At 48.0% G+C, this 16,423-nt stretch overlaps 1 protein-coding gene across 2 annotated transcripts in view; it reads left to right on the top strand.

Moving 5' to 3' along the window:
- The first annotated feature begins 437 nt into the window (after nucleotides 1-437).
- The window catches only part of TFCP2L1 (transcription factor CP2 like 1), a 58,362-nt gene continuing 42,376 nt past the window's right edge, over nucleotides 438-16,423 (top strand). The window contains exons 1-3 of one of the 2 annotated variants that reach the window (XM_043576557.1): nucleotides 438-578; nucleotides 1,185-1,214; nucleotides 4,024-4,175. In XM_043576557.1, the coding sequence (XP_043432492.1) occupies nucleotides 517-578; nucleotides 1,185-1,214; nucleotides 4,024-4,175 (244 nt within the window). In that variant the 5' untranslated portion in view covers nucleotides 438-516. The remainder of the gene's footprint in view (nucleotides 579-1,184; nucleotides 1,215-4,023; nucleotides 4,176-16,423) is intronic. The other variant, XM_043576558.1, reaches the window with a different exon arrangement.

The raw sequence follows: 16,423 nt of genomic DNA on the forward strand, positions 1-16,423 counted from the left end.
GTGCCACGATTTCAGAGTGTCAAGTGCTACTGAAAAAACACAAACACACACACAAAACAAGAGCAAGGTAAGGGGGGCGAAGAGTGTCCGGTCGGGGTCCGTCACATACAAGTAGCCTCCCCCACCAAACACGGTGCAGCTGTGCGGACCCGCCCGGGGCGCGGAGTCAGGAGCGGCGCGCTGAGGAAGCCCGGGAGGTCGTCGGGGCGGCGGCGAGGGTCACCTGGGCCCCACCCTCGGCTCCAGGCCGCCGCCGCGCCGCCGCGCGCTCGCTCCCGGGAAGGGCGCGCCGGAGCGGGTCACCCAGGTGCGCGGCCTCCGGGAGCCACCGCCCCGCCGCGCGGCCTGGGGGGGGCGGGTCCGACCGTGGCCCCGCCCCCGGGCCGTCCATAAATGCGCCGGGCCGGCCGGCACCCCGGGTTCCGAGCGCGGTTTCCAGCGGGCGGCCGGACGTCGGCGCGGCCCGCGGCCGGTTTGCTGCCACGCCTGGGTCGCGGCGGGCGCGGAGCCGCAGCCATGCTGTTCTGGCACACACAGCCCGAGCACTACAACCAGCACAGCTCCGGCAGCTACCTGCGGTAAGGGCCGCGCCGCCCCGGCTTTACGGGCGCAGCCCGCGGGGCGCGGCCGGGGTCGGCGGGCGAGGCGCCGTCGGACGTCCCGGGGCGGGGCGGGAGCCGCAGGGCCCCGGGTCCCGAGCGCCCTCGCCGCGCCCCGGCCTTCCCGCTGTCCGCCCTTTGGGGACTGGGAGGGACGTCGCCAAGGTCCCGCCTAGGGACGGACGGACCCCGGCGGGGCCCGTCCTCCCTCGACGACCCTGGCGGGCGCGGAGCGCACACCTGCTGGCCGCAGCCACCCAGTCCGGCCGCCTCCCCCGTCTCTCCTCTCCACGCTCGCGCGGGAAGAGAGAGGAAACTTCCTGCCGTCAGTCCGGTGCCCGTCGCGGGGAAGTCTGGTCCCCTGCTCTTTGCCCCTCTCTGCCCGGGTCCTTCTCCGAGCCTCGCGCCCTCTCCAGTCACCTTGGGCCGCGGGGCGAGTGAGCGGCGAGGGCGCGCTTCTGCCTCGCGCGCCGGCGGGCGGGGGCTCCGAGGAACAGGTGGCCCCCTCCTTCCAGGTGGTCTTGCGTTATCGGCCTGGGGCCCGCACGTTTATTACCCTTGATGGAAATCTTTCTTCTTCTGCAGGGACTTGACTAGTGCTCTTCAAAGGGAAAAGTAAGTCGTGCTTGTTTTTTTCAAAGTTCTCTCCCATCCCCTTTGAGGAAGTACGAGCCCCGTTAGCTTCGGTTCCTGGAGGATTGTTTTTCCCTGTTCTGCAGCTGGCTGGGCACTAATGGGCAGTCATTTCATTTTCTGAACTCGCCTGAACCAGCTTTAGCCTGTCTTTATTTCCATCCTAGTCACGGTTTATGAAATGTGCCTAATTTAACCCAAAGGGCATTTGGTATGGGCTCAGAGAAAGTGAGTCGTGAGACCCAGGGAGAGGGAGTCGCTGGCACTGGTAGCCCTGAAGTGAGAGCCATTCTGAGTGCCCCCCTGCCCCCCCCCCCTTTTTTGCCCCAAGAAGTTCTCACTCAGATGTAGCAGTCCACGTTATTTGGAAATCCTGGCTTCTGATAAGTATGCGTCCAGTAGTCCTCTCTGAAGCCATCGCCCTTCGGGAAGCAAGGAAATGATTGGGTTTAACTGATGTGTCTTCTGTTCCTTATTCCTGGGTCTGAGTAGTAGAAGGTGGCAGAGTGTAGCCTGTTAATTGAGGAATGATGGCTTCCCTGCAGACCCTGGTGATGTCATCCGAGGGAAGCTGCTGGGGGAGGGTGTGGGGGATGTCGGGAGTCCGCTGGGGGTTGTTAGACCCTGCAAAATTGTATCCGTTCACCTATGTGAACTGCCACAGTGGAGTCCCTTTTTATGGTACTGTGCCATGTGGTTACGGTTGTGGTGTTTTGGCCAAATTTTAGTTTGTGGCCATTAAATATGTGGCCGTATCTTAAAAACAAGTTTGAAGGTGACCTTGAGTGGAATATGAGTGTATTTAAAACTTCCTGGATACTTAAAATGTCATCCCATTAGGGAATAATGCCCCACTGTGTAGGAGGCTCTTCTACTGAGATGGAAATTTGTCTGTGGAGTTCCTTAGATACCTTTTTAGGATTTTGGTGTTGTATTGGGGGTCAGGCGGTGGGGTGGGAGTTGGGGTGCAAGGCGCCCCAAAGCCATATTGGTTTCTGGGGTCATTTGGGGGGCACGGATAAAGAAACATTTGGTCCATGGTATTTATTTTATTTTTTATATTTTTACTTCGCTCTTTGGAAGCTAGGGTTTTCACCCTTATAGAGGCTGACCTCGGTGAAGGCCAAGATGAGGGTTAGTGACTATTGCCACTGGTTCCCGCAACTCCAGAGTGAGCGTCTTGTCCTTTTCCTTGGTTTTTATATTTTATTTTTGGTCTCCTCACGCTGCACCACTTGTGCAAATCGTCTGACCTTACCAGTAGTGGCCTTTACTCTTTTCTTCCTTTTTCTGTTTGATGTTCTCGTGACTTTTATTCCTTGGCAAATAAGGATGCCAGGCGTGAAACAAGTTACTGTTGAGTGATGGTTCTTACCACCCCTGCCTTTTCTTCTTCCTTTTTTTTTAATTTAAAGGCAGCAGGCGCATGGATTATTAACTTAACATGGTCTGGGCAAACATGACCTTATGCAATCCCCAGGTGAGCAGGCCTGCCTACTTCTCCCATGTTCCTAGATAACCACTTGGGCTGGGAGTGAGCGCCAGTCTGGCAGAAGGAAAGTGCGGTGTTCGGAGGGCCAGGACAGCACTGCGCTCCTGTCTTTGGGCTGCACATGGTGGCCGGGGAGGCCCCCCCCCCCCCCCCCCCCCCCCGCCCTGCTCAGGAGAGTTTCCAGGTGTGCTCTGAGCCAGACTTTAATTCCCGCGAATGGTTGGGCATTGCTCGGGTGTGTGCCGGGTTTGTGTTTTAGAGACTACTGGTTTATTGTGTCAAATGAGGAACAGATTGTACCAGTGACTCTGTGGTTTATATAGTGAAGCGGGGTCAGTGGATGTGATTCATAACCCGGGACGCTCAGAGGGAGGAGGGTGATCAAGATAAGGGCCCCAGCGCTTTTTTGGCACTGGTTTCCTAGCTGCTTGTAATTTAGAGGTCTTAAAGCCACTCCTGCTCGCAGGTCATTCGCGTTCTCAAGAATTTCTTTTTCCCTTGTGAGGACACTTCAACAGTACATCTAGATACAAGTCCTAGGCTGATGTGAGACTGATTTTTTTTTTTTTTTTTTTGGATATGTCAGGGGGATTTGTTCAGAGGTGGAGGAAAAGAATCTCTGAGCATCTTGATGTTTTCCGGTTGGATAAAGAAAACTGAATTAAAGCCCAAGGTCTTTCCTGCTTGTTTTGCATTTAGGAGATACTGTATGACCCTTAAAATTATGAGTCGACTGTCCTTTTTTTTTGAAGAGTGGTGGTGGTAGGGTGTCACCTGAGTGAGTGAAATGCAATTCCTACGTGTTTGCATAGTTTACAGAACCCTAAGGACAGGGGTGAATTGGCCCGAGAAGCCACCAGTGAATAGAATGGCTGACTTAAAAAGTTTCAGGTTTTGTTCAGATTCTTATGCTAACTAAAAGCCAGCCTTCCTAAGGAGCAGTCTCCTGTGGATGGAAACCATGTGGCATTTACAGTTTACCCCACTGCCGCTGGTCCCTGTGACACAGAGAAGACTTCTGTAATTTGTAGATAGTAGATAAGTTTGCATTTTTGCCTCCTTGATTCGATTCTGTAAATGCCTGCAGGGCCACTGGGGACAGGTGTATTCTGTTGGAAACCTGCCTCTCTGAGCGTTGGTGACTCGGGGTTCAGAAAGCTGAGCCAGCACGCTGCCCTGCATTTCGCTGCGCTGCCCTGGGTGCCCCTGGTCAGGATCCGCTTGTCCATCGAGGCTGTGTCTTCGCCCTGGGGCTCCCGGGGGGGCCCCATGCCTGACTGCCCCCTCCGTGTGTTGCAGCGATGTGCTCGCCCTGCCCATCTTCAAGCAAGAGGAGCCACAGCTGTCCCCCGAGAGTGAGGCCCGCCTGCCGCCCCTGCAGTACGTGCTGTGTGCTGCCACGTCCCCGGCCGTGAAGCTGCACGAAGAGACCCTGACCTATCTCAACCAAGGTAGTGGCTGGAACAGGGGGGCGGGGCAGAGCCTGGGGCCCGGCCTGAATGACCCCCTTCCAGCTTCCTTACCTTGTCACAGTGGGGTTAGTCGGGAGGGAGGCTGTCGCGTCAGACACATGCATTTCCCAGCCGTGGGACCTCCCTGAGCCTCTGTGTCTTCATCTGCAGAGTGGACACAGCAGCTGTGTTGTTATTCAGGCCAGCCGCGGGGTACGCGCGGTTTCTTGTGCACGCCCTCCGTGGGGCAGGTGCTCAGCGATCCGTGGCCACTGGTGTGATTACTGTTGACTGTGACCACGACCGATGTCCTTGCCTGGACGTAGATGGAGCACGTGAGGTGTAGCGGACCTGCTGTCCTTTCTGGAGCCGCAGCAGGCTGTGGCGGGAAGACTGGCCCCGTTCTAATGCGCCACGGGGGCTGGACCCCGCACATGCCAGACGGGCCCTGTGTGGTGCTGGTGTCAGAGCCGTGCACGTGTCCTGGGAGAAGTGGCGTGGGCTTTGCAGTCTGAATCTCAGGTCCGTGACTTTGAGCTGCCTTCTCTGTGCTCCGCGTTTTCACATGGAAACCGAGAAGTGTAATTTTGGGACATTCGAAAGGAATGAAGTTGTTCTAAGTGTCTGTGATGATAACGGCTGTTGGGCTGCTGATTGCCTTTATCAGGACACGTGGATCAGCGTCCCAACAGATGGCGTTTTTGTGGTTTCTGTGTGAGCCTGTGTGTGTGTTTATTGAACTTCCTTCCTGGGTCACCTCCTAGACACCCCGGCATCAAGTGGGTTCGCTGACCCTATGTTTCTCCATGGGGAGAGCAGAGGGGCAGGGAGCACAGCCGTGTCGGTGGGCCTGCACTGTCCTGCAGGGTGCCACGGCACTTTTGTCTTACGTGGGCTGCCTCCTTTCTGGAAAACTTGGGAGTCCTGAATTTGGAGAGCCAGCCAGGGGTGGAAATGCAGCCGGATCGTCGGCTGTCCTCTGCTGGCTGGCCAGCTTCTGGCCAGGGGGACCAGCTGAGTGCCAGCAGGTGGCTCTGCGTCCGAAAGGAAGCAAGCCCCCTCCCATGGTTGACATGACCCAGTGGAAGGGCATGCCTGTTCCCCTGGGTGACTCCCTGGCCTCAGCTGGTTGCCAGGCCCAAACTCAGATAGCAGTAGGGGGCCTGACTCAGGCTCTGACCATGCCTCTGGGCTGGTCTGTGGAGGGGCTTCCGCCATTTTCCTTTCTCTTTCAGAGAAGGTCAAATGCTACAAACTTGTGTACTTTTGCTTTCTTGTCTGGGCCTCTGCTCTTTTGTCTCAAGGTAGCCTGGAGAAATTGGCTCCTGTTTGCTGAGCTTTGAGGCCCGAGGCTGGTCTTGTTCTGGTCTTGTCCTGCGGTGCTGAGGAGTAAGTGGTTGGGGGCCACGAGTCTGGCCCTGGACACTGAGTGTGCACCCGCCTCCCTGCCCCGTCTGCAAGGCCTTTGCCTGCCTTCCCTGCCTTCCCTGCACCTCTCCCCCCTTTAATCAGCCAACTTTGGACCATGTTTGGCAGTCTGCATACCGGGCCTTTTTTAAGAGTTTCTCCTTTGTTCAGTGCAGAAAAGAGGGGAAAAGAGTTGCCTCATGGTCTTACTATCCTGTGTCAGTTTGGTGTATTTACTTTAGATACTTTTTAAGTTCCATTTTCCTGATTATTAAAATAACACGGGCTCATGATAAACAGTTTGGATGATTTAGACAAGTATAGGAAGAAAATGGGAAGAGAAAAAATGTGAAATCTCCTAATTACACCTGAGAACCCCTGCTAACCTGATTTCCATGTGTATTTGTGAATGCATCTTTTAGAACTGTGACCCTACTCCAGAAGTACGTCTGCCTTTCATTTTTTTTTTTAATGTTTGTTTATTTTTGAAAGAGAGAGAGAGAGAGAGAGAAAGCCTGCGTGCACATGAGCAGGGAAGGGGCAGAGGGAGGTGGGGGGCGGTGGAGACAGAATCCGAAGCAGGCTCCAGGCTCTGAACTGTCAGCACAGAGCCCGACGGACGTGGGGCTCGAACCCACAGACTGTGAGATCATGACCTGAGCCAAAGTCGGACGCTTAACCGACCAAGCCACCCAGGTGCCCCTGAACTTCTCTCATTTCATTCGAAATGCTTTGAGAACCTAAATTTTTGTAATGGTTGCAAGATATCACATGTTCTAGGTCTGTTGCTTCGAGCAGTGTCATGGATGGACACTCAGCTTTCAGTTGCTATCTTTGTGTGAAATGTTGATTAAAAAAAAACTAATAAATTACCTTCGAAGTAGGATTACTGGATCGAAGCCTTCTCAGCAGAATGTCCCAGCAGGGCACAGTTTACTGTCTTTTTCCCAATATTGGATGTTGTGGCTTTTCATCTGAATAGTGAAACATGGAACTTAAAGCAAAATTTCTGTCATTGGGGTTATCGTAAGCTAGTATCCGTCAGTCGGTGTGGTCAGATATTTATTGTAAAATAGGTTTCTTGATCTTTTACATTTCTCCATCAATAATGTTCATGTTCTTTGTCCATTTTTCTATTGGGAGGTTTATGTCTCACTGATTGTAAGAGCACATCATATTTCAAAAGTATCAACTTTTAGGGGCGCCTGGGTGGCGCAGTCGGTTGAGCATCCGACTTCAGCCAGGTCGCGATCTCTCCGTCCGGGAGTTCGAGCCCCCGCGTCGGGCTCTGGGCTGATGGCTCAGAGCCTGGAGCCTGTTTCTGATTCTGTGTCTCCCTCTCTCTCTGCCCCTCCCCCGTTCATGCTCTGTCTCTCTCTGTCCCAAAAATAAATAAACGTTGAAAAAAAAAATTAAAAAAAAAAAAAGTATCAACTTTTAGTTGCTATATATTGCAAACATTTTCCCTTGTTGGCTGCCAGCCGTTTCTATTTATTGGGTGACAATTATATTTATGCTGTGGGATCTGTGTCATAATTTTTTTTTTCTGTGTAAAAATTTATTTGGAATGTCTATTGTAAAATCTTTCAGTCTCTTAAAACAGTTTTTCTTCTATGCTAAGAATGCCCACCCACCCCAACAATCACTTAGTAGTTTCCTAAATTTCATTTTATGGTTTCCAAGCTGTAACACTGAAATGCATTTGCAATATTTTTTGAAACTTAGTAATTAGGCATTTAATGATATTTTGGATTATTATTCCTTAACATATATATATTTTTTCAGCCTTACCAGTGAGATTTATACTGTCACATTACATTTGGAATTTATGATGTGGTATAAAGGTCTAACTTTGTTTATTTTTCTAGATAGTTAACCTACTAGTTATTGCCTAGTTTATTCTTTTCTCACTGGCTTAAAATGCCACTTTGGAAACATTTAAAAAAGCTGTATTCTAGGGTATTGGTCCAGAAACAACGCCTCGCCCCTTGTGTAGGTATTTGTCCTGTAGCCCAGATAGTCATTGATTCTTGCCCCATTTCACACTGACCTGTTTATCGTGGCTTGGAAATTGTTTCCCTATTTGAGTGGAGAAGTCCCTTTAATCATTTTTCTTAGTTCCTCTTGATCATATTCTTACAGATGGATTTTACAACCACTGAATCTGCTTGGTATACCTTTTTTCTTTTTTTCACAGCGATGAGATGATACACTTTATGAAATTGTTTCTTGATTTTATTAAACACTCTTCTTGTAATAACATTTTTTTGTCATTAAAGCCTCTTTAACCTCATTTAAAATGTTTGCATATTATTTTTTGCTATTTTTTCTTGTTATTTAGGACAAGAACTGGGAGGTCGTGACCAGAGCCGACATCAGACGCTTAACCAACTGAGCCACCCAGGCGCCCCTCTTCTCTCTTTGTTGCTGTTACTAATAATGCTGAACTGAATATCTTTTTCAGTGTCTTTTATTTAAAGTAGTCTATACTTCTATGTCATAGGACACATTGTCACTGATTCAGTTAAAAACAATGGTTTTGATACGTCATTTAAAACCTTTTTGGTTAATTGAAAAGTTAGATATTAATGGTATTTTTTTTTTAATTTTTAAAAAAAAATTTATTTTTTTCAGTAATCTCTACACCCAACATGGGGCTCAAACTCACAGTCCTGAGATCAAGAGTCACCTGCTCTTCTGACTGAGCCAGCCAGGTGCCCTGCTATTAACAGGACTTAATGTTTATTGCGTTGGCTCTGTGATGTCTGTTGTACTATGTCTGAGGCCACGCCATATCCTCTTCCTTAAAATGGTATTTTTAAAGCTCTGAAAACATGAAGGGATGCTCTGTCTGGAAGACATTTAAACCATCAGATGCTCATTTCTCGCCGTAGTGTCAGGACAGTGTGTTCCATATGGGTGTCTTCTCACCAAGCCTATGGCTGATTTTATATATGGTAGAAATGATTTGTAAACAATGTATGTCTTCTTCCTCCTGACATGGAGTCCTAAGAAGTGGGTGGACAGCTGTTGCATGGAGGTCTGCAAAGTCCCAGATCAACCTTTTTGTCAGTGGCCAGATCTTTCCTGAAGGCTGGAGCCAGAAGGCTGGGGTAGGGGGAGGAGTCAGGGAGAACCGAGGAAAGAGAGCCCCAGGCAATTTGTGTAGGGATTTCTGGCTTGGAGATAAGGAACAGCTTTGCAAGACTGGCTTGTTTTGGAGAAGACTTTTGGTGTTTCCTTAAAAAGAACTCTTGAATCTTAAATATAGTGATAGATTCTTACGGGAGTCATGAATGAACTTCCTGTCCTTCAGAATGAGAGGTGGTTTAGTGCAAAGAAAGAAAAGCCACAAGCAAAGGCAAGAACGAAGTGTGTGTGTGCGTGCAGGGGTGGGGTGGGGGATGCAGTTAAGCACACTGTCTATCTTGAAGAACCCTAAGTGGTTTAGGTTAACTAAGGTTGGGGGAACACGAAGAGTTTGAATGATACGGCTGGAGGGGTAGACCAGATGGCCGAGTTCTCCAGCTGCCTTGTGAAGGCTGAGCCATTGGGCAGCCACCTGGGCAAGTTACTTAACCTCTCAGTGCCTTCAATTCCCCATTTATAAAATGAAGGAAATAAAGTCCCTACAAAGAAAATGCTACTATGTGGACAAAATGGGTTAATACCTGTAGAGCCTTGAAAGGGGTGTCTGGCACATAGTAAGCACTCAAAATTGGCCATTGTTAATAAATAGAAACCTGTTTACCCTAATTCTCTTTTTGAGAGAGAGAAGGTGCAAGTGAGTGAGGGACAGAGAGAGAGAAAGAGAGGCTCCTACAAAGGTAGATAGAGAAGTGGGGCTCACCTGAAGCAGGGCTTGAGCTCCCCCGATGTGGGACTCAGACTCACAAACCATGAGATCATGACCTGAGTAGAGGTCAGATGCTTAATGACTGAGCCACCCCAGCGCCCTTTATCCTTTTTGTAATTCAAAGATGAACACAGCTTGGTTCTAGAGCTAAGAATTGCAAGGTGGGAGCTTTGGGACAGATTAAAGGCAGGAAGGCCTGCTGAACTTTTCTACATTCACTGTACAACCAGATGATAGACATAACCTGGAGGAGACATTTCCTACACAGGCTGTTAAAATACCGTCTTTAACTTTGTGATTCCAGAAGGTATTGGACCCCTCCCTAGATGATGTCAGCTGTTATGTCGACGATTGCTTTGCTTGGATCCTCAACCACGTAAAGCTTTGTGGAGGACCTCTGCCTTTAGTGTGATACTTTGTTCAGCCCTGTAGAATTTACAAACTCTTTCTGATGTTCTCTTTTGAATAATTCTCCCCAAATGTATGATCCCCATATTACAGGTAGGCTGAGAGAGGCTAAATCTGCTTCCCTCTCCTGTGTTAGGCAGTTAGGCAAGTCTGGGGAGTGGTTGAGCAGGGGTGTGATAATGAATGAAGTTCTGGAAGGAGAGAGGTGTTTTTTTTTTTTTTTTTTTTTTTTCCTGGCCTGGAACTTCCTACAAGGCAGGATTCTCTGCTGGGCACTTCCGGGAGCGATACCTGCCACCTGGTACTCCTTATGCAGTTCTCAGGATGAGTGTGTGAAACTTGGAGGGGAGACAACTTGTGGAAGAATGGAAGGGGGTAGAAAATGCCTCCTTGAGCAGAAAGCATAACCAGTTGCTCTTCCCCCCCCCCCCCCCCCCCCCCCCCTTCAGGCTCTCCACCCACCCAGTGACCTGAGGGAATGGCCAGGGAGATAAGAACTCTGGGCGGGGAAGTCTTGTCTTCCAGCTCCAAGACCAAGAATGAATAGCCACCGTCTTTTGACCAGCTTCTGCTTTAGGGGAAGTCACTTAATCTCTAGAAGCCTCAGTTTCCTCGCCTGTGGGATGGAGATGGTTTCATTTTTGTGTTGCTCTTGAGAATTAAGTGAGCAACAAGAATCTGGCAAGTGGTAAGCAGAGTTATGTGTCCCCTGTCCCCAGTTTTTTAATTAAAAACATTTTTTTATTAATGTTTATTTTTGAGAGAGAGAGAGAGGGAGACCCAGAATCTGAAGCAGGCTCCAGGCTCTGAACTGTCAGCAAGGAACCTGATGCGGGGCTTGAACTCACAAACCGTGAGATCATGATCTGAGCCGAAAACAAGAGTTGGACGCTTCACCGACTGAGCCGCCCAGGCGCCCCTACTTCTGTTTTTTTAAATACTTCTACCCAGCACGTCAGTGAGCCTTCATGTTCACATATCTTTGTGCTTAAGCAGGGGTGAGACTATATCTGCAGGATAAATATCCAGAAATGGAATTGCCAGCACAAAATTTCAACAGATGTTGCCATACTGCCCTGCAGTGAAGGTGCACTTATTTGTACTTGTATGAACAATAAGTACTGAATAATTGTTTAGTTCTCCCTGCCGTATCATCTGTCCCTTGATTCTACCACACCTGGAATATAAAGTCCTCGAAGGCAGAGCCCTGGTTCACTGCTGCTCCTAGTTCAGTGCCTGGAATACATGACTTCTTTGAGTGAATGAAGAACTTCCATTCTTCTATACCTTTGCCAAAACGTTTTCACCTCAAAAACCTTAAAATAGGGGCACCTGGGTGGCTCAGTCAGTTGAGCGTCCGGCTCTTGATTTTGGCTCAGGTCACAATCCCAGGGTCGTGGGATCGAGCCCTGCTTTGGGTTCCATGCTTAGCATGAAGCCTGCTTCAGATTCTCTGTCTCTCTCCTTCTGTCCATCTCCCCTGGTTGTAAGTGCATGTACACACACATACTCTCTCTCCCCCACCCCCCCAAACCCACCGAAAAACCCACTTAAAGTAATGGGGAAAGCATAAGGTATTTGTGCTGTAATATTTGTGTCCTTAATGATACTGAATATGTATTTTATTTTTGAATGTTGTTTTTAAGTAATCTCTATACCCAATGTGGGCTCGAACTCACAATCGCGAGATCAGAAGTCATATGCTCCACTGGCCGAGCCAGTCACGTGCCCCTGAATCTGTATATATGTTTTTTGTTACTTGGTTTTTACTATTGTTTGCTTTTCATGTGCTATATACCTATTTGTCAAGTGGGCTTTTTATCCTTATTTATTTGTATAGGCTCTTTGCATATTTGGGATAACGCGTTAGAAATATTTTTCCACGTTTTTGTTGATTCATTCTTCATTCATTTGTTTGCTTGTTCTTTCTTTTACGCAATATAGGTTTTTACAAGTTTTCATGGGATCAGGGGGTGCCTGGGTGGCTCATTTGGTTGAGCATCTGGGCTCAGGTCATGATCTCGCAGTTCTGGGGTTCAAGCCCTGCATCACATTGGGCTCCGCACTAACACGGAGCCTGTCTCCCTCTCCCTCTGCCCCTCCCCAGCTCATGTGCTCTCTGTCAAAAACAAATCAACATTAAAATTTTTTTTTTTGTGGGACCAGGTTGTTGGATTTTGCCTTGATTCGTTTTGTCCCATTCTTCATATCCCATTTAGGAGATATCTTCTCTACCTCAAGATTTTGATTTATTCACCTGTTTTTAAAAAATGTTTTTCCCAAGTCTTTGGCACTGTGGCATTTGTGCAGGTGTGTAAGGAATGAAGTAGGAATCCACCTCCATTACTTCCCAGGTAGACATCACGTTGTCCCTCCGTAACTTATAAATATGGAGCCTTCACGTAGTAGAGCTCTGTGCAACCCTAAAAAGCATTAGGCAGATCCGTGCATTCTTCCATGAAAGATAGCCAGCATGTGGTGTCAAGGTTAATAAAGTCTTTCCCCTTCTTGGTAACATCAGTTTGGATGACTCTATTCGTTATCCTTTCTTAGTACCTGGGTGGCAGATGAAAAGCTGGGATGTGCCCAGGTTCTGGTTCTGGCTCTCTATTCTTTCTCAGCTTACTGAACCTATTTTCAGCCTGTGCTTTCTACAAAAAACAGAACACCCCCTTCGGGTGTTCTTTGGAGAATTAAATGAGGTATTTGTTGCTGTTTTTTGTTCTTGCCATGCATGGGTACTTTACTTTGGATACATAACATTTAGAAACCGCGAAGAATGTTATAAACCGCGTAACATAGGTTAAAAAGAAAAAAAACTTACGGTACAAATGCTTTCCCAATAGTCAGTTCTCCATGATTAATCAATGAATGGGTATGGTTGTTGTCGATTGGTTCTTTGTTTCTTCATTGTTTTTAAAATCATCGGCATTTATTGACATGAATACAAGGTTAGTTGGACAGATTGTTCATCTCAGCTCAAAGCATATAGAAATGATTTTTAATGTTTCAGAGGTCTCCTGGTCATGTCAAACTTTAGTGGACCAATTAAGTTAAAATATAACACTGTACAGTCTACTTCCAGAGCGTCCGATGAACTAGGAATGATATAGTCATAAGAATTCTCTTAATACCGTCTATATTCTGGAAACACTATATTAGAAATGAGAACAATTCTACACGAGTTCAGTAAGCTGATAAATGAAACAGGCCTCCATCAGAATTAATTAATTAATTTTTAAAGTTTATGTATTTTGAGAGAGAGAAAATGAGTGAGGGGCAAAGAGAGGGGGAGAGAAAATCCCAACCCATCTGCACTGCCCCCGTGCCGCCTGATGTAGGGCTCACAAACCCAACTGTGGGATCGTGGCTTGAGCAGAAACCAAGAGTCAGCTGCTTAACTGAGCCATCCAGGGCCTCTAGAGCTAATTTAAAGAGAGAAGACACCTCAGGTGACCTGCTGTGCTTGTAGATGTTTAGTGATTGGCTTCTGTGAATCTGAATCCAATCTGCCCATCCCCCTGTGTCCCTCCCTCACAGCTAACCCCTCCTGCTCCGATGGGGGCCTGATGACTAAGGGGATGTCCTGATCTACTTAAAATGTAGGTGTTCTTGTTTTTCAAGCGTTGGGAGGCCAACAGATAAGGAGACAATTGCCATTGAAAGATAGCTCCTACTCCTCAAGAGAAGGGGACACACCCCACCATGCAGGGGGGTACCAGAGTCCCTCAGGAGGCAGAGAGATTAAGGGGAAAAATCTGGATGGGAGCCTTTACAGTGGTTTCTAGGAGAAGGAATGGGCGAGGCAGAATAAATATGTGTAGGAGTAGCTCTGGGGCGTAGGGGCTCTCCCAACTCTGGTACCCAGCCCTGGAGTGGCCTAGGCAGGAGAATAGCGGCCTGGAGGGAAAGCTCTGGGAGGAGGTGGTTGGGGTGTGGTCTGTGGCTTGCTTGGTTTGCATATGAAAGCCACACACAAAGGCTAGTTATTTATAATCTGAGAACTGTCTAGCCCTAGGAGGGTTTGCGTCAGCAAGGCCCCAGATACCAAAGCAGCCGGAAGCATGGTTAACTAATTAATTGAGTTTTAAAATGTTTATTTCTATTTTGGGGGGGAGGGGCAGAGGGAGAGAGAGAGAGAAAGGGAGAGAGAAAAAGGGAGAGGGAGGGAGAATCCCAGGCAGGCTCTGCGCCCTGGGCAGACCCAGGGCTTAGTCTCCCTATCCTTGAGATTAGGACCTGAGCTGAAATCAAGAGTCTGCCGCTTAAATGATTGAGCCACTCAGGGGCCCCAGAAACATGGTAAATTTAATACGTGACCTTGGGCGCTGCCCTGGGCTGCAAGTGGAATAGTGGGCACAAAGGAGCTATGTGAGAAAAGCTACATTTCAGACTTAGAGTCAGCCAGTTTTTTCTTAGTTGTCTGAGCTTCCTCTCAGTCTGCACAACCACCGCAAACTTTCTTGAGCCGTAATCTCACAGGAGCTGGTCTCCCTTTGCTCTCTCCGGGCCTTTGACCATCTGTGTAGGAGCCACAGTCTGGATGTGCAAGCCTGATGTTTCCACGCACCTGGGGAAGCCTCCCTGTTTCTCAGCAGTAAGTTTCCTCCCCCATGGTTTTCTACAGGGTTCCATGTCCTGATCTACATGCACTCGGGCACTGTAGACTTTGAGCAGCGGCTCTTTGAATCTCCCTTGCTACCTGTGCATTTCCGCACTGGAGAGCTGCCCGTTCTGGTCGCAGACCTTTGATTTGAACCTCAGGTGCTTTGTGCGCTTAATTTTTGTTACGTCACTTATGAAATCCTCTGTTTCTCTCTCTAGGCTTTTTAGGGAAACGAGAAGAACATCGCTGAGTTTCTTCAAAATGACCTCTCATCGTCTTGGTATCTGTCCTGTGACTCTTTGTGTGATGTCAAGGTGCTGTCATTCGGGTAATCTCTAGGCAGAGCTGGGAGTGTGTCATCTCAGAGATTTTGGCTGGTTTCCTTTGTCATCACTGTCCTGTTCCCTTTGTGTGTTGTTCTGCAGTCACTTTATTCTTTTTTTTTAATTTATATCCAAGTTAGTTGGCATCTAGTGCAACCATGGTTTCAGGAGTAGATTCCTTAGTGCCCCTTCCCCATTTAGCCCATGCCCCTTCCACACGCCCTCCAGGAACCCTCTGTTCTCCATATTTAAGAGTCTCATGTTTTGTCCCCTCCCTGTTTTTATATTATTTTTGCTTCCCTCCCCTTATATTCATCTGTTTTATATCTTTAAGTCCTCATGTGAGCGAAGTCATATGATAGCTTTCTTTAATTCTGCTTAGCATAATACCCTCTAGTTCCATCCACGTTGTTGCAAATGGCAAGATTTCATTCTTTTTGATTGCCAAGTAATACTCCGTTGTATATATATACCACATCTTCTTTATCCATTGATCCATCGATGGACATTTGGGCTTTTTCCATACTTTGGCTATTGTTGAAAGTGCTGCTAGAAACATTGGGGTGCATGTGCCCCTGCGAAACAGCATACCTGTATCCCTTGGATAAATTACCAAGTAGTGCAATTGCTGGGTCGTTGGGTAGTTCTATTTTAATTTTTTGAGGAACCTCCATACCGTTTCCCAGAGTGGCTGCACCAGTTTGCATTCCCACCAGCAATGCGAAAGAGGTCCTCTTTCTCCGCGTCCTCGCCAACATCTGTTATTGCCTGAGTTGTTACTCTTAGCCATTCTGACAGATGTGAGGTGGTATCTCATTGTGGTTTTGATGTGTATTTCCCTGATGATGAGTGATGTTGAACATTTTTTCATGTGTCGGTTGGCCATCTGGATGTCTTCTTTGGAGAAGCATCTATTTATGTCTTTTGCCCATTTCTTCACTGGATTATTTGTTTTTTGGGCGTTGAGTTTGATAAGCTCTTTGTAGATTTTGGATACTAACCCTTTACCTGATATGTCGTTTGCAAATATCTTCTCCCATCCTGTCGGTTGCCTTTTAGTTTTGCTGATTGTGTCCTTCTCTGTGCAGAAGCTTTTTATTTTTGATAAGGTCCCAGTAGTTCATTTTTGCTTTTGTTTCTCTTGCCTCCAGAGATGTGTTGAGTAAGAAGTTGCTGCGGCCAACATCAAAGAAGTTTTGCCTGCTTTCTCCTAGGGATTTTGATGGCTTCCTGTCTTACATTTAGGTCTTTCATCCCCCTTTTTTGTTTTTTTGTTTTGTTTTTAATGTTTATTTTTTGAGAGAGCGAGATAGAGCACAAGCAGGGGAGGGGCAGAGAGAGAGGGAGACACAGAATCTGAAGCAGGCTTCAGGCTCTGAGCTGTCAGCACAGAGCCTGACATGGGGCTCGAACCCACAAACTGTGAGATCATGACCTGAGCCGAAGTCTGGCGCTTAACCACTGAGCCACCCAGGCGCCCCGGTCTTTCATCTGTTTTGAGTTTATTTTTGTGTATGGTGTAAGAAAGTGGTCCGGGTTCATTCTTCTGCATGTCTCTGTCCAGTTTTCCCAGCACCATTTGCTGAAGAGACTGTCTTTATTCCATTGGATATCCTTTCCTGCTTTGTCAAAGATTAGTTGGCCATAC

Source organism: Prionailurus bengalensis, chromosome C1 (assembly GCF_016509475.1).
Source record: "Prionailurus bengalensis isolate Pbe53 chromosome C1, Fcat_Pben_1.1_paternal_pri, whole genome shotgun sequence".
NCBI lineage: Eukaryota > Metazoa > Chordata > Mammalia > Carnivora > Felidae > Prionailurus > Prionailurus bengalensis.